The 18,529-nt window shown below is 36.0% G+C and overlaps 1 protein-coding gene across 3 annotated transcripts in view; it reads left to right on the forward strand.

The window, feature by feature from the left end:
• The window catches only part of ESF1 (ESF1 nucleolar pre-rRNA processing protein homolog), a 63,261-nt gene that overhangs the window by 41,408 nt on the left and 3,324 nt on the right, over positions 1 to 18,529 (forward strand). For all 3 annotated transcript variants that reach the window (XM_008703362.2, XM_040637972.1, XM_008703361.2), the window contains 3 exons: positions 4,658 to 4,779; positions 8,214 to 8,301; positions 15,588 to 15,670. In XM_008703362.2, the coding sequence (XP_008701584.1) occupies positions 4,658 to 4,779; positions 8,214 to 8,301; positions 15,588 to 15,670 (293 nt within the window). The remainder of the gene's footprint in view (positions 1 to 4,657; positions 4,780 to 8,213; positions 8,302 to 15,587; positions 15,671 to 18,529) is intronic.

The raw sequence follows: 18,529 nt of genomic DNA on the forward strand, positions 1-18,529 counted from the left end.
GTTTACTACTGTCCCCCAAACTAGTCGTTATTTTACTTTTGTAGTTTCATGCATTGTTGCCCTCTCTCCGTATGGTTGGCAACACATTTGACTTGTTTATCCTTTCGGTTGTCAACAGGCTTTTATTAGGTATGTGTAGTAGGCCCTCCACTAGCCAACAGGGTGACTGTCACTGGGACTGGTAGGGAGATAAGCTATGAATGGCCTCTACCCTCATGGAGCTTGCAAGCTAATAAAGGAGATATCCATTAATAATAAGTTTTAAAACCACACAAGTTATGAAGTTGCAACTGTGATAAATGGTACAGAATAAAGGAATATAGTACTGTAAGAATTGAAGAGAGAGGGACTTACAGAAGTTAAAATAAGAGATAACCAAATTCTGAACATGTTCTAAACAATTTCTTGTTCTGAACAAGTCTTGAACCAAGTTCAAAACATTTCAAATCTTCATCTTTCTCATTATAAAGATGGATAGTTTGACTTAACCAATATGCTTTGAGGATATCCTAAGTACATAGTCACTTGATTACCATGGAGGAAAAAAATGCCACTGGTGAAGATCCCCATTACTCATAGGGACCAAGTATTCCTGTGACCTCTATTATATAAGTAAGTGTTCTTGCCTCTCCCCACACCATTGAGGATAATTGGCCAGTTTGAAGGGGTGCCTTTGATGTCAGTGTTCCTCAGGACATGGTTGGTGGTTTTCCTCTAAAACCCTTATACCCAGAGTGAATTCCAAGTTGGGAGTTCCAGTGCAGTGGTGGTGGTGGTAGTTAGTTGCATTTTAAAAGCTACTTTGGAATTGTGTTACACTGTTTGATTTAAACATACAACCATAAGTAAAGATAGAGCCATAAATGTTCATAAATATTCCCAATGGATCCTAAGTCCTCATTTAAAAAGAAGTGCCGGTTTCAGCTTATATCAGAAATCTTAAAACATGCATTTAGTTTTAAACCAACTGTAGTACCTAGTTAATTGAAGTTATTCATGTCCTGCCTGTTGAAGACTTTTCAAATATTTCAAATGAGTAAGTTCAGGAGAAATGTGTACTTTTGTTTTATTGGATTTTGAAAGCATATTTAAAAGTATTTATGTATGCAAACTGCCAAAATAATTCTGAATGGATTGCACTTAAATTATTGTCATAATTGAGTCATCCGTATTCATGGTTGGCTTTGAAAGAGTTTTCTACCCCTTATTTGTAGGATAATTGATGTTATTTTTAACTAATTCAGCAGTCTTTGGCTATACACTTACAATTTTTAAAAACAAATTTGTACAAAACTAAAAACAGTTATAATGAAGTTGTTTTTTAGGTACATAGTGGCTGCTCTCAAATGAGGCTGAAACTGTCTGAAGAATGTTCTTGTGCATATGCCAAGAGACTTCTGGGATGGACATATTTTTAAGAACCAGAACATAAACAACTGTGATCTGTGGCAAGAGATTTAAATGACCTCATGATGACAATGAGAACAAAGCATTTTTAAGTTATCATGGTGTTGTGTTAATTCACTGCAATGTGTTTGTCATTGTACTTAATACACATTTGGTGTGTTTAAGTGAGAGCCAGGCAAAAAAATTACAGACTGTGTTTAACCGAAGAGAACATTTCTTTGTTGTTATAAACAGGCTAAATACCAAAAAAATATTAAGTATTTTCTGAGAATAATATTTCATGAATTATTCTAGAACTATAGGTCCTTACACACACACACACGCCACTTTGGGATAAAGGCCATTTATATTTATATCCTAAAGATTTGATTCATTTTCTGTTGGAGAGAGTATGTTCCAAACTTGTAAGATCAAACAGTTGGCTTGAAATAAGAATTCTTCCTTCAAAACAGATCAATTAAGTGTTTATTAAGTACTTACTATGTGTCTGGCACTATGTTAAATATTATGGAATACAAAAGAAGGTGACTTGTAGCTGCCTTTGGTTTAGTTGGGAGAAAACGCTAACGTGAAAAAGACGTTATATAATCAAGTACCAAATAAAATAACACATAACTTATGTGATGCAAATGATGAAATAGCCCTTCTTTTCAGAAATGACTTCTAATCATTGTCTAGAACAGTGGTTCTCAACTAGGGGTGATTTTGTTCCCAAGAAGACATTTGACAATATCTGGAGACATTTTTTATTTTTATGACTGGGGCTATTAGCATCTAGTGGATAGTGCAGAGATATTGATAAACTCCTTACAATGTATAGGATAATTCCTTACAACAGAGAATTATCTGGTCCAAATGACAACAGTGCTGATATGAGGAACCCTGCTGTAGAACCTACAAATGTCAGTGCTTCTAAGTTTTGAAGTTATGGGAGCTTGCCTTGCATCTTCGTGTAGACCTCTACTGCCCCTGTAAATGTTCTTTGCCTGAGACCCTTAGATCCTTACACAGAAATGAGCATTGAGTATCCATAAGCCCCTGAACGCTGTGTGCAAGTTTTCCCAGTACAGTGTTTTCAGGAAGAGATTCTGTATCTTTTATCAAATTCTCAAGGTATCCATGTTCCCAAAAAAGATTAAGACCCTACATGTGGAGTAGAAAGTAATTAAGACACATCAAAGCAATGTCCTAGTCACCTAAAAGAGAATGATACAGAACTTTCCTTAGCATCATAGTAAGTTTCAAGGATCAAAATTAAACAGAGGATACTCTTTGGTGAAAAAGAAAATATCTAAATATATTAATTCAGTATTTTGGAGTAATAAAGTCTTTCTTAATGTTTGAGGAAATTATACTAGAATACCTTAAAGATTATTTAAACATCATATCTAATAATACAATACTGTGCATGTAGAATTAGACTGGACTGATTGTATGCTAACCCACAGGCATAATATATAAACCTATTATTTTGTGATTTAAAATCAACTTCTTTTGTCAGGATTTGCTGCTTTCTCCCAAGTAAGGATCCCAGTTTACATTTCCTAAATTCTGTATATCTGTTGATTCAGTCAAAGATCTGGACATCATTTATACAGTTCACATTTCTCTTAAAAACAGTTTAGTAAAGAGAATTGTATTTTCCTCATAAGAAACATCTTTGAATTAAGAGTTGTGTTTCTGATTTAGTGTTCAATAAATCCAAGATCTTACCAGTACATCATAAAAACAAATCTACATAACCTTGAGTATGCAGATAATTTGATACTTTTCTAAGTCATAGAAATTTGAAGATTAAGTCTTGGCTTAAAAGCCAAGGAAGGGACCTTAGAGATCATCTGTTCCAGCTGTTTCAGCCTGTTCTTTGAGGCACAAGACCCAAAACACTACTTCTAGTTGTTATATGTTTGGATTTCTACCAAATATTTTCTTTGAGGGGGAAAAAAGGTGTATGTGGGTGGAAGGGTTGCATGCTTCTGATCTAGACCAACCTCCTTTTGCAGATAAGGAACCTGAGGCCCAAAGCTTTTGACTATTCATTCACTTTATACATTTCTTTATTCTGGGTCAAACCAGCATTTTAGATGTATCTGGTCATAGTATAGAGGATAACCAGGCAGTTATATCATGTGTCTTCCTCTCTGCGTGTTCTTCGGCAAGTTGCTGAATGCTCTTAGTCTCAGTATATTCATCAGGAAAAAAAGGAATTGTTATATCCTTAGGATTGCTTTCACCTTAAAATTTAGATTGTATCTGGGAAGATGATCTGGATTGACCATGTCTCTCTTAAAAAACATTTTGAATCATCCCCTTAAGTATTGTTTTTCTGAAATGAATATCGTGTGATATAAATAGTGAAGCTGCCTCCTCCCCAAACCGAACCGTGGTGTCCAAAAAATACTACAAAATAAAACAAACGTCTTTATTATCAAAGGTAGCAGCACAATAATCACATTTCCTTTACTTTGGCAGTAGTGAGGGTCTTCAAGAACTGATAAGGTCAGCCTCAGGGCTTTTCTTTCTCACTCTCATTTAGTCCGGTTATTACCTAAGCCACCTAGAAACACGAATTAGGAACTGTAGAATATAAGAAATAAGGACCTTTAAAGATGGAAGTACGAGAGCAAATAACACTGAAAGAGGTAAACCATACAAAGTGGATTCTGAACTTGGTGGTCCTTTTGATCATAAGGATGTATCTCACAGAGGACTTGAGGAGAGATTATAAGAATTCTTTCTCTTGGGGTATTTCAACAAGGATTACCTTACTAATCAATTTTTTTGGTCACCTATAGTTTACAGGGAATGCAGTCTTTTATTTGGGCAACAGAAGCAATTAGAGATAATTATGTTAAAGACCGCTTATCTATTTGCCATCAAAAATGATTAGTAGTCATATCCTGAGAAGATTTTGTTCCAGGATTTTTCTTAGAGTCTCAAAGCAATTAAATATAGAGAAATGAAATCTGAACCTAAATAAAAGATTTTTCTTCAGTGTCCCAACTATGTATCAAGTTGCTGGGTTTGTTTATTTTGCTTTGGTTAAGTTTATTATTGTTTTTTGTTAGGAAATAGCTTTGATATGAGTTGATCCTATATTACTCTGATTTTGGAGTATTGCACAATTTAGTGTTGCATTTTATTTTGTTACTCTGGTAAATATATGTAAATTACCTTGTTTGGTAAATTACATTTTTAATGAATGAAGATATAATATTTTAAACTGAACCCTATTTGTGTTTTTTCTTAGGTCTAAAAGAAAGTGCAGAAGAGATGGTCAAAAACAAATTGGAAGGAAAAGATAAATTGACCCCTTGGGAACAATTTTTAGAAAAGAAGAAAGAGAAAAAAAGACTAAAGAAGAAACAAAAGGTATCAATGAAATTTTGAGCAAATATTTATTGAACAACAATGATGTATCAGAAGGTACCAGGTGCTTGGCATCCATTATCTCATAATGTAGCCATTCAGTAAAATAGGCCTTGTTATCATCACAATTTTAAAAAAAGGAAAAGGAAAACCCAGTAGCTTAAGTATTTTCTGCAAAGCGATGTAATGAGGTACAAATCCTAATAAAAGCCCAGAACCACTTAAACTACAGTGCTCTAGTATTTTACCTTTATATGCCACCTAAGTAAAATACATAGTTTAGTTGATACCTGAATATAAAACAGTTCAATTCTGTTTGTGTTTTTGAGGAAGAAAAATGCATACAGATTTTTTTACTTGAGGATATATACATACAGAATTTTTTTTAAGATTTACTTATTTATTTTAGAGGGAGAGCACAAGCTGGAGGGGCAGAGAGAGAGGGGAGAGAATCTTAAGCAGACTCTGCGCTAAGCGCAGAGCCCAGTGTAAGGCTCGAGCTCATATCCCTGAGTTCACGATCTGAGCCAAAACCCAAGAGTCGCACACTTAACTAACTGTGCCACCCAGGCGCCCCTACATACAGAAATTTTTGACATAGTGAAATTTTTTCTCCACATTTCTCAACCTGAATTTTTCACATTTCAGTATTATCATATGGATCTATTAACATCTGTCATTAAATCCCTTTAACGAAGGGTATTTCCTCTGCGCTAATATGTTGTCTTAAAAATCGGATTTAGGGGCGCCTGGGTGGCACAGCGGTTAGGCGTCTGCCTTCGGCTCAGGGCGTGATCCCGGCGTTATGGCATCAAGCCCCACATCAGGCTCCTCCACTATGAGCCTGCTTCCTCCTCTCCCATTCCCCCTGCTTGTGTTTCCTCTCTCACTGGCTGTCTCTATCTCTGTCGAATAAATAAATAAAATCTTTAAAAAAAAAAAAATCTGATTTAACTCCCATTATTTGAGGAAAACATCTTTTCCACAGTCAGAGTCCTTAGAAATAGCAGAGACCACTTAATGGTTTTTGCCACTAAAAATACCCTAACTTATCACTGAAATGCAGCATTCTAGCAGTACGGTTATTGTCTTAAGATAGTATCAGTAATCACAGAATTTTGCATTTTGAGTAATCTTAAATGATTTGATTTAGTCCAATCTTGATGCATTATAGTTGTAGGAAAAGAACTGATTTATCTCTGGCTCCACAGCTCGTTAATGACCAGGCTGAGACCAGAATCCAGATCTCTCACTCCAGTGTCCTTTCTACTGTATGGTATTGTTTCTCTCTGTCCTACAGAAGCTTGTGTTTTTGGTACAGCTGTGACTTTCAGTGCTTGTAAAGATAGAGGGCTGCAAAATTGAATGATGCACTGGAGGGATTTTTAATACTCTTCTATTTTAGTCAGTGTTTCTGGAAATAGATAATAAAATGAGAATAGAGCGTAAGAGCCCTGTCCCCATTGATAGGCTGCCTCTCTTCTTCCTTAGAACTTCTTTTAAAACTAAGTAGGCAGTAAAATATCTTCTAAATGGAATAATTTCACAAGTTATTAAGCCATCAGTTTATTGTAAATCTTACAGGTGGGTCCTTTTTGGGTCAATAAAGTGGTCACTTGTTCTGAGTTCTTTAGCAGCTATTCTTTCTGATTTTCATTTGCTGGGCACATCGAGCCTGTGCTTTTACTCTTTCATTTCACTGGGCTAAGACAACTCGTTTTATTACTGCCATTAAAATACATCTGTTGAAAGCCAGTCTGCTCTAGACCCAGTGCTCTGTGCTGAATCGGTGCAGGATTCCAGCAGATCCCTTCCATCCACAGTTGTTCATATAGAGAAGAATTTTAAGAATTTCCTTCATGTTAAAAATATTTTTCCCCTTTTCCTCTGTGTGACTTCAATTTTGAAATTGAGAAATTATTACTAAAGAAATGAATACACGTTTATGTGTCATAGTTGATATAGCTATAGTTTAGATCTAAAAGCAGTTAAATATGTGAATAGATGTGTAGTTAGATATGTAGGTGTTCCATAATCTTTGTTAGAAACATCATATTATTACTGAATCTACTGTAAGAGTTCAGTGAAAAATTTTTAGAATCTCTTGTTTGTAAAAGGATATTAATATTGGGGCACGTAGGTGGTACAGTCGGTTAAGCATCTGACTCTTGGTTTCAGCTCTGGTCATGATCTCAGGGTCGTGAACCAGTCCTGCATCGATCTCCTTGCTCATTGCCGCGTCTGCTTGAGATTCCCTCTGCCCCTCCCTCTTGTGTTCGTTCTCTCTCTCTCTCTAAAATAAATAAATCTTAAAAGGGATATTAATTTCAAAATGAACAGTCTTTAGGGCTTGGTGGGTCTTCAGCATGCAGGGTGATGTTTAACAATATGCACTCTAAATATTTTTGTTACAATGACTCATTTTTTAGATTCCTGGGAATAAAACTCAATCTGGTTAGTCTGATCTTAGTTCATATGTTCTATTTATTTTATAGGCTTGATTTTTAATTTAATATTCTAATTTAGTAGACTGTTCAAATTTAATTAGGAAAAATTTAACCAACAGTTCTTAAAAATTGCCAAAGGGTTTTCGGGGTGGATTACAGATAAAACAAGATAATTATTGAAACTGGGTGATAAGAACCAGAGCTTCATTAAGCTGTTCTTACTGCTTTTTATATGTTTTAATTTTCATAATAAAAAAGTCACTTTCTTGGGGCGCCTGGGTGGCTCAGTCGTTAAGCGTCTGCCTCCGGCTCAGGGCGTGATCCCAGCGGTCTGGGATCAAGCCCCGCATCAGGCTCCTCCGCTGGGAGCCTGCTTCTTCCTCTCCCACTCCCCCTGCTTGTGTTCCCTCTCTCGCTGGCTGTCTTTCTCTGTCAAATAAATAAATAAAATCTTAAAAAAAAAAAATAGTCACTTTAACCAGCAAATAAATTGTTTTAAGTAATAATTTAAATGATAACCCATAATGTACTACTTCAAACTATTGATAGTCACTGTGATTTCTCAGTTTTGTGAGCGAAAAGGCCACCTCTTTTCACTGTCAGCCACATAAAAGTGTTCTTCTCTTTTGAATGTATCATTTCATTTTTGCCTCTTCTAGCACTTCTTAGCTTGAACTACTATTACAGATATATGTGTCTGTTTATGTGTCTAGCTTTTTTTAGATTGTAAAATTTTTAAAGACAGAAACCATATATCTGATAGCTTTCATTTTTCCAAAAACCCTACATGGTTTTCTGTATTTATTAAATATTCCATAAATATTTGTTGAACAAACAAAAGAATAACTCAGATGGGAGTTACTTTACAAACCAATCCATTTTAAAAACTGGTTTAATTCTAGATTGAACTATTTGATTTAAAGGAAATGATAGGATTTTCTTTCATGGTCTTTGTAATAAACTTAATATATTTTTATATTCAACTTTAAGGCTCTTGCTGAAGAGGCCAGTGAAGATGAACTTCCTTCTGATGTTGACTTGAATGACCCATACTTTGCTGAAGAAATTACAAAAATAGGTAAGCCAACCCATATTTGAGTTTTTAATTGGAATTTTTTTTTAAACAGGTGACATGGGTAGAAACAATGTAAACTACTTATTCTCTTAAAACTCCTAGAATTTGTGTAGCTTTTTTAGTGGCTTTTTAGTTTTGTCCAATGGGGTATAAACATCTCTCAGGTTAGAAAGGGTCAGCATGCCCCCTGTACATACAAGGAGTAATTTCATTAAAAGGCTTTTGGTGATATGATTGACATAATGGTTTACCAGGGATTCCTTTCTCAGAAATACCCTTGTAGAAGGATTGATGAGAGAAGGGATGAGAGAAAAAAAGAGTCGGCTTCTTGTGTGCTTTCACTGCTTTTTTTTGATGCATCTACTCCAGGTCTTTGCAAGGGCTATGAAAAAGTGAAAGTGAAATAAATTTATGTTCATCTGGATGTGTGTATAAATTTCTTTTAATTTTTACACAGTGTTATATAACATATAAAAACTTTTCTGCTCAAATATACAGAAACGTCTGTGTTCCATTTTATCCATTTTACATCTACACTGCTTCATCATTGTAGATGAAAGCCAGCTTCCTCCCCTTTTTCCTTGGATCCCTGAACTATCTGGTATTCAATTTCCTATATCCAAGGAGCTTTGTTACCATTGCGTATGCACTGCTTATTCTTTCCTGAATGCTTTCATTCTTACCTTTTTGGTATGTGTAAATGTGTGTGGTAAGGTTCAGGCCGTACTTAGGCAAGTCAGTGCAGAGACTACTGTAAGCATTTTCCATTTGTTCTCATGCATTTTGCCTTTCCCTGATCTAAATACCACACACATGAACTCCAAAAGACTTGCTCCTGGAGCAACTCCAAGCTGGCATTGTAAAGAGAAGGATTTTATGAAATTTCCCTGCTTCTTGTCCCTCGTGACTAGTGGGCCAGAACAGTTCTCAACAGGAAAGTCAAAATTGCTCAAAATTATTTCCTGGTTGTTACAGCCTTTTAGCACTGACATTTTATTGATGAAAAAGAGATCAAGATGAATAAAGTCTATTATAGGATGTCAGATTCTTAGGAATTGGAAAGGGAAATGGAAACTTAGCATATTCTGCTTTTTATCATACCTGAGCGGTCATTTCTAGAAGATGATGGATTTTAGCCTTATCCTCTGATTTCAGGAAACCAAATTTATAATGGAGAAATGCAAAGCATTATAGTTTCCTTGTTCTCATTCCAAAGTGCTTCATTTGGCATATACAGTCTCGTCAGATTGTAGAACTCAGGGTAGGAGTCAAAGAGTAAGTTAAAAATGTTTTGATGGGTTGGGGTAGCTTGTTTCCTGGAATCAGCACATTTAAATTGTGAAGAAGTTTTCTCGAAAGGTAGTAGGAGAAGTTCCAAGGGAAGGTATAGATAAAATTTATTTGCTTTAATATACTTTTTGATTCCAGAGTGTATTCTAGGAGTAATCATTTGTATCGGCTGAAGTTGTTTCTTTAAAGGAAAAAGAAAAAAAGGACTGAGATTTTTTTTATGTAAAATTTAGGACCAAAAAATAGTATCTTGCCATATTTGTTTATTCATTCAATCAGTAAGTATTACCTACTAGGTGCTGAACACTCTGCTAGGCTAAAGATAGAGAGGTAACAATACAAGCAAGGTTATGTCTTTTGAGAAGTCTGTGGTATTAGGGAAGACATGCTAAACAGGTAAATAAGAATGTTGTGAGAATATGCTCAGTGTTTAAAAGAAAATAGGGTAACATAGATATAGATATAACTGAGAGGAAGAAGAGTAGCTTACTTGAGACATAAGGTAGGCAAAAAAGACTTTTCTGAGGTGATGACATTTGGCTAAGACCTGTAGAATGAGGAGTCCTGCATAAAGAACATTGCAAACAAGGGGTAAGTAGGTAGAAAGCTGTGAGGTGAGAAGGAATTGTCATGTTGGAGAAATTGAAAGACCCCAATGTGGCTGGAGCATGGTCAGAATAGTTTGGTATGAGGCCAGGCTAGGATGCAGGATCAACCCTGCAGGGTCTTGTGTCATGGCAACACATTTGGATTTTACTCTCCTGACAGTTGGAAGCCACTGAAGGGTCTTAAAGCAAGAACATGACCTGATCTGGTGTGTATTCTGGTTCCTGTGAATAGCACAGAGTAAGCATTGGTGAGAGCTGGGAGACCAGGCTTTACAAGAGATGATGGTTGGTTTAGATAGCATGCCAATAATGGAATTGGAAGGAGAAGAGTAAATGGAATTCTAGATATATTTTGGACGTAGACTTGCTGACTTACTTGAATAAGGAAGAAATTTAGCATAACTCTAGATTTTTGGTTTGAGTCTCTGGAAGAATATTCTTCCATTTACTGAGTTAGGAAGGAATGTAGGAACAATAGGTTTGGGTGGGCAGTAAGGTCAATAGGTCCATTTTGGGTATAATCACTCTGAGATGTTGGCGGTATTAGATTACATTTATAAAGGAGTCTGGGCGATCAGCTGAGAAGTCAATGCAGATATAAACCTAGGAATTAATAGCATATAAATAGTATTTTAAACCACGGAACTGGAGGTGAAAAGCACTGATAAGAAAGGAGGATGCAGGATTGGACTCTGAGGTTGGGTAAAGCCTACACACGGTACTATTACTCTGTCATACTGGCAAAGGTATTACTTGGAAGGTAGTGGAAACGTTGAAGAAACTGAGAAGGAGCAGTTGTGGAATAGGAAGAAAAGCATTAGTGTTTGGAAGGGTGTGTAGTTCAAGGCCCACAGTTGAGCAGGACAGAGACATTTTAAGCCAGATGGACTTGGATACATTTATAACACCTTTGCCCTTGGCAATCCCATAGAGCTAAATTTACATACTCTTCAAACTATGGAGGAATTGAGTTCATTAATTAATGCCAGACCTGGTGTTTGGCTTGCGTTAGGAGCCAATGTGAGTACTAGAAATCTTTTCTCATTTTTCCTTCTATTTTTCCCCCTACACTATAAACTTGCTATAATTTTTTTCTATTTTTTTCTAAACTGCAAACTTGATTATCAAATGAGAGTTTCAAAAATATAATGTATTTCTAGAATGAGTTAAAAGTTATTTTTTTCTTAGAAATGAAATACAGTTGACCCTTGAACAATATGGGTATGAACTGCACTATGAACCATGAATCCACTTTTACATGGATTTTTTTATGATGAATACAGTGCAGTACTGTAAATGTATTTTCTCTTATATTTTTTATAACATTTTCTTTTCTCTAGCTTACTTTATCGTAAAAATATATAATACAAACAAATATACAAAATATGTATGAATCAACTCTGTGTGTTATTAAGGCTTCAGGTCAACAGTAGGCTATTAGTAGTTATTTTTGGAGGAGTCAAAAGGTATATGTGGATTCTTAACTGTGGGGGGGGGGTCAGTGCCCCTAACTTCTGTGTTGTTCAAAGGTCAACTGTATTGGAAAAATTTGTTTATTGCTGTCTGATCACAAAATTCCTTGTAAGATTTTGTTTTTGAAGAAGTAGGAGTAAAATAAAGTATATCACATGTAAATATACCCTATTAAAATGTATCCTTTGTCTCAACAAGCTTAGATATTTGATAAACTACCATGAAAATCTAATGATATGCTACACATACTTGATTCATTCAGTCAGTATGTTGAGTGTGTATATCATACTGCTTGTATATGTTGGTTTATAATTTAAAGATGCTTTTATATGTATTCTGTCCTCTAAACTTCAGCCCACTTTATAGATGAGTAAATTGGAGCTCAAAAATCATAGCTGAATTGCACAAGGGCCAGTGGTAGATGGTAGAATCTCAGTCTTAATGGACTCTCTTTACTTTTTGTAACCCTTAAAGTATGTTGTAAAGACCAAAACCAGAGCCTGGACCCGTGTGTATTAGAGGTAGACATGGGAATTGCTGGATTTTCAAGCAAAGCCAGAATGCTCAAGTCCAGAGGATGATTAACAGACTGTATCTAATTATGGGCACTGGAACTTGCTACAAAAACAGTGAATTGCAAGGGGGCTTGCAGATACACTCCCGTCTGGTCAGTACTGAGACCGCATTTGCCCTCCAGTGAATTCTTTTAATTATTCTCGTAAGAAGTGCTCAGCTAAACCCTTTGGAGGAAGTTTTTTATGAGAGTACTTCTCAGACATTACAAGTAATGGAAAATGGAATTTCCTTTACAGATACTCCTTTTACAGGTCAACTTTTCGTAACACATCTTTTTCCATACATGTATTCTGTTACATTTTTTGCTTAAAGAGATAGTAGCCTTGGTAAGGATTTGTAGATTTATTTATTTAATCCATAACCTCTGATCTAGAATCTCTGTTAGTATTCAGTGTGTTAGAATCACCCGTTTGTACTTTTCACAGCAGTCCCAGGACACATGGTTTCTTACTTGCCAAAAGATTCACTGAAAAATAAAGAGAACATTTCAGAACAGGGACTTTCATTTCCCTAGTACTCTTTATGTAACTTAAGTCTGATAACTTTACAAAGAGAAAAAAAATGCTTTAAAAAAAAATTAAGATGATCTTGTTAACAGTGCAGAAAAGATCTCTACACATTATTTATCTTCTGGCTAAACAGTTTGGGCCAGGACAGTAAATTCTTTGTGAGCAAAGAAATGTTCATCATGTTAAAATTGGATATCATTTTTAGCCCTGACCGTTTGGGAGATTCTTTTTTTCCTCCTTTGCTACAGTCTTTCTTTCAAGTTTATTTTTATGACTTTTCACCAGGTTGTTATAAAATCCGGAACAGTTCATTGTGGGTTCTTTGAAATTATTTCCCACAGCTGTATATGAAGATCTTTATCTCCTTTATGTATTAATCATATACAGCCTGGTTTTTTTCCTGCCACAGAACGATCTTCTGCATATGTCACTTGTCCGTTCACTTCAAAAGGAGTCTTGCCCTGAGAACATAGGAGCAGAAGTAAACTTAGGGTATAGAAGTCAGACCCTAAGAAAGTAGAACTTTGATGATATTATATATAAATATACACATATTTTAAAATAGAGAAAAAGTTATAATCTGAAAGTAGATACATTTCCTGAAAAACATTTGAGATAGGAACAATAAAGGCTTTCACTTTAGGAAAAAGGGCTGTCTACGAATATTTCTTCCTGGAAGTGTAGACATATGCCTTGGTAACACTGAGCACTTTTATGCTAGCATTTTCTCTCCGCTGGGAATGGCTGCAAAAGTACAGCAGGGGCTTAATGCTCACAGAGCAGTTTCTAAAGCCTCTCTCAACTTTAAGGCTTCATTTTTTTCCTGTTACCCCTCATTAGCTGCAGTTCTTCAACCACTATATGCTTTGTGATTTTTTTTATTATTTCACGATAAAATGTATTTTAAACAGAAAGAGTTGTTACAAGGAGAATGACATTCGATAATAAAGAAGTGTTGTTTAGTGATTAGCAGTACAGAGACCAGGGGTGCCTGGCTGGCTCTGTCGTTAAGTATCTGCCTTTGGTTCAGGTCATGATCCCAGGGTCCTGGGATCAAGCACCACATTGGGCTCCCTGCTCAAGAGGAAGCCTGCTTCTCTCTCTCCCACTCCCCCTGCTTGTGTTCCCTCTCTCACTGTCTCTTCCTCTGTCAAATAAATAAATAAAATCTTTAAAAAACAAACAGTAGCAAGCCTGAGCTGGACTGGTTGGGTTTGAATCATGGTTCCTTCACTTACTAAACTTCAGAGAATTACTTAATCTCTCTGTGCTTCAGTTTCCTCATCAACAGAATGAAGATTATAACAAATGATGGAATCTACCTCATAGATCATTGTGAGGATTGTAATAGTTAATATATGTAAAGTGAGTAGAACAGTACTACTGACTGATACACAGTAAGTGCTATGTAAGCATTAATCATTATTACCTTAAAGACTGTTGGTTTCTCTGTGTGGGAAGGACAAAGCACAGCTTAGTCAAAGAAGACAGCTTTCAGTAGAGAAGATTGGCATTGTGTAATAATATTCTAGAGTATCATGACATCAGAACATGTCTTTGTAGATTCTGAAACTTCTTACTCATTAAACTAGTCTTTCATACTTTAGCACCTTGATACCAATTCCCTTTGCACCCCTCCCACTCCAACAGACACAAAAAAAGAAGAAAAAATAAGGCATCAGCATGATCACCAAGGAACCCAGGAACATCTTCTTTACGTGTAGTAATAGCAAGCACTTTATAGCACCATGTGTCAGGAGTTAACTGAGCCCTTCACATTTACCAATTTATTTAGTCCTGGTAGGTGCTACTATTACAATCCCCATTCTACAGATGAGGGCATAAGCCCAAACTGCCACAGCGTAAGTGTGGTACAGCTAGAATTTACATCAGGTCAGCTGCTTCAGGTTCAAGTGCCCTTACCTGCTGCACATGACTACCTCTCATTCAGGATGAGAACATCTCTTCTAACATCTTGTGGTCTCAAGAAGTCCCTGAGTCCCTGGAAATAAAGCAGTGCTACCAGTCAGGAGCCACTTTTACCATAAGTAGTTTTGCTTAATAATAGGGCTAGAAAGTTAACGGAAGATCAGTTTTGTCTTTAGAGAAGGAAAAGTTGTTTTTACTAAACTTTTACTCTGAAAATCTTACTGTAAAGATGAATTTTTCATTTTCCAGATGACTTTTTTATATACGGAATTTTTAGAGTTTATATATTAAAATCACTTTTTTTTCTTTGTGATTTCTTCTCTTCTATGCTTAGAAAATATTTCTTCTATTTAAGATCAGGTAATTAATCTTCTGAATTTCTCATAGTGTTTTTTTTCATGTTTAACTTTTAATCCATTTGCATTTTATTTTCCTGTACATTTTGAGGTGAGGCTATAACTTGATTTTTTTCCCCAGAATAAAGCAGATTCCCCAGCACCAGTTATTGAATAATCCCTTCTTTTTTCCAGTGATGTATGATAGTGCATTTTATTACACACTAAGCCATATTGTTCTATTGTATGAATGGATGTTGAATTTTATCCAGTGCTTATTCTGTATCTATTCAGATGATCTCATCGTTTTTCTTTTTTAATGATGTAATTATACATTATTTTCAGAAGAAATTCCTTCTTTATAATATTCAGTCACTGCATCCAGATGTATTTATTTCATTCATACCCATAGTTCTCTCCAGTGACATTTTTATTTACTTTTTTTAGTTTCTATTCATTTATTGATAAGATTATTCCTAGATATCTTGCATTTTTGTTCCTAGTGTAAATAGAATGTCACGGATTGTCTTGTAATTTTTTCACCCTTCTGTGTTGGTTTGTTGTGCCAGGTATAAAAGAAAAGAAAAAATCAACGAAATCTACAAAAGATGACACATCTCCAGTGGAAGATGCTGAAATAGAAAGACAAAAGGTAAAACATGATCATTGCTACATTCCTGCTGGATAATTGATATGTACAATTTAAATGAGGTTGTCTACATGAGTTTCTAGTGTCCCTAATAAAAAATAACTGATTTTAGAAATAAAATTTATAAATAAATTATAAAACACATAATTAAATATTTTAGCAATGTAGGTTTTTTTTTAAAGATTTACTTATTTGAGAGAGAGAGTGAGAGAGAGTGAGCGTGGAGAGGAGGGGCAGAGGAAGAGAATTTCAGGCAGACTCCCTCCTGAGCAGGAAGCCCGATGTGGGGCTTGATCTCACAACCTGAGATCATGACCTGAACTGAAATCAAGTTGAATGCTTAACCACCTGAGCCACCCAGGTGCTCCTAGCAGTGTAGTTTTTATCAAACATTTTTGCAGCTAATACAAAGTTGAAATTTTATCTCAAACCCAAGTCATGTCCCTTTTTGATTTAGAGGAAAATAAGACACTATTAAAAATTCTTACTATAGGGGCGCCTGGGTGGCACAGCGGTTAAGCGCCTGCCTTCGGCTCAGGGCGTGATCCCGGCGTTCTGGGATCGAGCCCCACATCAGGCTCTTCCGCTATGAGCCTGCTTCTTCTCCCACTCCCCCTGCTTGTGTTCCCTCTCTAGCTGGCTGTCTCTATCTCTGTCAAATAAATAAATAAAATCTTTAAAAAAAAAAAATTCTTACTATAAGTAAGACCAAAAAAAATGCTACTATTAAAAGCTTGAAATAATATTGCCATAAGTTTAATTTTTTTGACTTCTTAAATTTAAATTCAATTAATTAACATATAGTATATTATTAGTTTCAAAGGTAGAGTTTAGTGATACATCGTGCATATAACACCCAGTGCTCATCACACCACGTGCCCTCCTTAATGCCCATCACCCAGTTACTCCATCCTCCCACCCACCTCTCCTCCAGCAACCCTCAGTTTGTTTCCTATAGTTAAGAGTCTCTTAGGGTTTTTCTCCCTCTCTGATTTCGTCTTATTTTTCCCTCCCTTCCCCTATGATCCTCTGTTTCATTTCTTAAATTCTACATATGAGTGAAATCATATAATTGTGTTTCTCTGATTGACTTATTTTGCTTAGCATAATACCTTCTAGTTTCATCCACTTTGTTGCAAATGGTGAGATTTCTTTCTTTCTTTCTTTCTTTTCTTTCTTTCTTTCTTTCTTTCTTTCTTTCTTTCTTTCTTTCTTTCTTTTTTTTATGGCTGACTAGTATTCCATGTGTATATACACCACATCTTCTTTAACAATTTATCTGTCAATGGACATCTGGGCTTTTCCATACTTTGGCTGTTGTGGACATTGCTGCTGTTAACATTGGCATGCAGGTACCCCTTGTGATCACTGTGTTTGTAGGATAAATACCTAGCAGTGCAGTTGCTGGATCATAGGGTAGCTCTATTTTTAACTTTCTGAGGAACCTCCATACTGTTTTCCAGAGTGTCTGTACCAGCTTGCATTCCCACCAGCAGTGTGAGAGGGTTCCCCTTTCTCCGCGTCCTCACCAACATCTGCTGTTTCCTGACATGTTAATTTTAGCCCTTCTGACTGGTGTGAGGTGGTATCTCATTGTGGTTTTGATTTGTATTTCCCTGATGCTGAGTGATGTTGAGGAGCTTGGGACTTCAAGATAAAAAGCTTTTGCACAGAAAAGGAAACAGTCGACAACACCAAAAGATAGCCTACTGAATGGGAGAAGATATTTGCAAATGTCTTATCAGATAAAGGGCTAGTATCCAGAATCTATAAAGAACTTACCAAACTCAACACCCAAAAAACAAATAATCCAGTCAAGAAATGGGCAGAAGACATGAACAGACATTTCTCCAAAGAAGACATACAAATGGTCAACAGACACATGAAAATATTGCCATAAGGTTTAATTCAGCCTGAATCTGTCCTATAATTCAGACTTTGTTTTTGTGTTGTCATGTGCTAATTTCTCTTACTATTGCAAAGAACATAAAGGTAACGTACAAAATTAAAGTCTTTCTTGGAAATGCAGTGACCTTTATGTTTCACTGACTGCAAAGATCCATGGCACAGATTAATATGTATTTTTGCTGAGGCAGGAGTTGGAGTCAGTAACGTCTCTGTGACCAGTGTTCATGTCACTGCCTAGGAGTGAGCCTAATTGGTCACCTAAACTGCATGATGATAATGCATCTTTTCTATCCTCCATTTATTGCACATGCAGTAATACTCATAGAGTAAAGGAGTGCGAAGAAAATCTTTCTTTTGTGGAAAATGGCCCTAAAAAGAAAGCCAACTGCAGGTGCCAGTGATGGAAGTGAAAGGAAATCAAAGCAATCTAGGGACGCCTGGGTGGCTCAGTCGGTTAAGCATCTGCCTTCAGCTCAGGTTGATAATCCCAGGGATCGAGTCCCACATTGGGCTCCCTGCCCAGCGGGGAGTCTGCTTCTCCCTCTGCCTGCCACTCCCCCTGCATGTGTATGCGCGTGCTCTCTCTCTCTCTGACAAATAAATAAATCTTTAAAAAAATCATAATGTAATCTAAAGTGGTAGTATAGAAATTTTCACCAAAGTTTGGGAGTATACTCTGTATTTTCTCTAGTGTACATGGTTGTTTACTTAGTTCCTCAAGGTTCATGTTTAAATCCATGGTTGGAAGAAAATTCCACTGTTTAGTGGAAACACATATTTCAGAAGCAAATATTAAGATCCTGCCTTCATAGAAATGTGTCAGTTTTGAAAAAGTAAAGGCAAAAAAAGCAAAAGAAAAAAAATTCCTTGCTGTTAAAGCACGTGTTTGGAAAGCATAGGTTGTTTCACAAAATACTACATGTTTGCTAAATATAGTGTCATTGCTTGAAAAGA

Source organism: Ursus maritimus, unplaced genomic scaffold, assembly GCF_017311325.1.
Source record: "Ursus maritimus isolate PB19 unplaced genomic scaffold, ASM1731132v1 scaffold_22, whole genome shotgun sequence".
In the NCBI taxonomy this organism is placed as follows: Eukaryota; Metazoa; Chordata; class Mammalia; order Carnivora; family Ursidae; genus Ursus; species Ursus maritimus.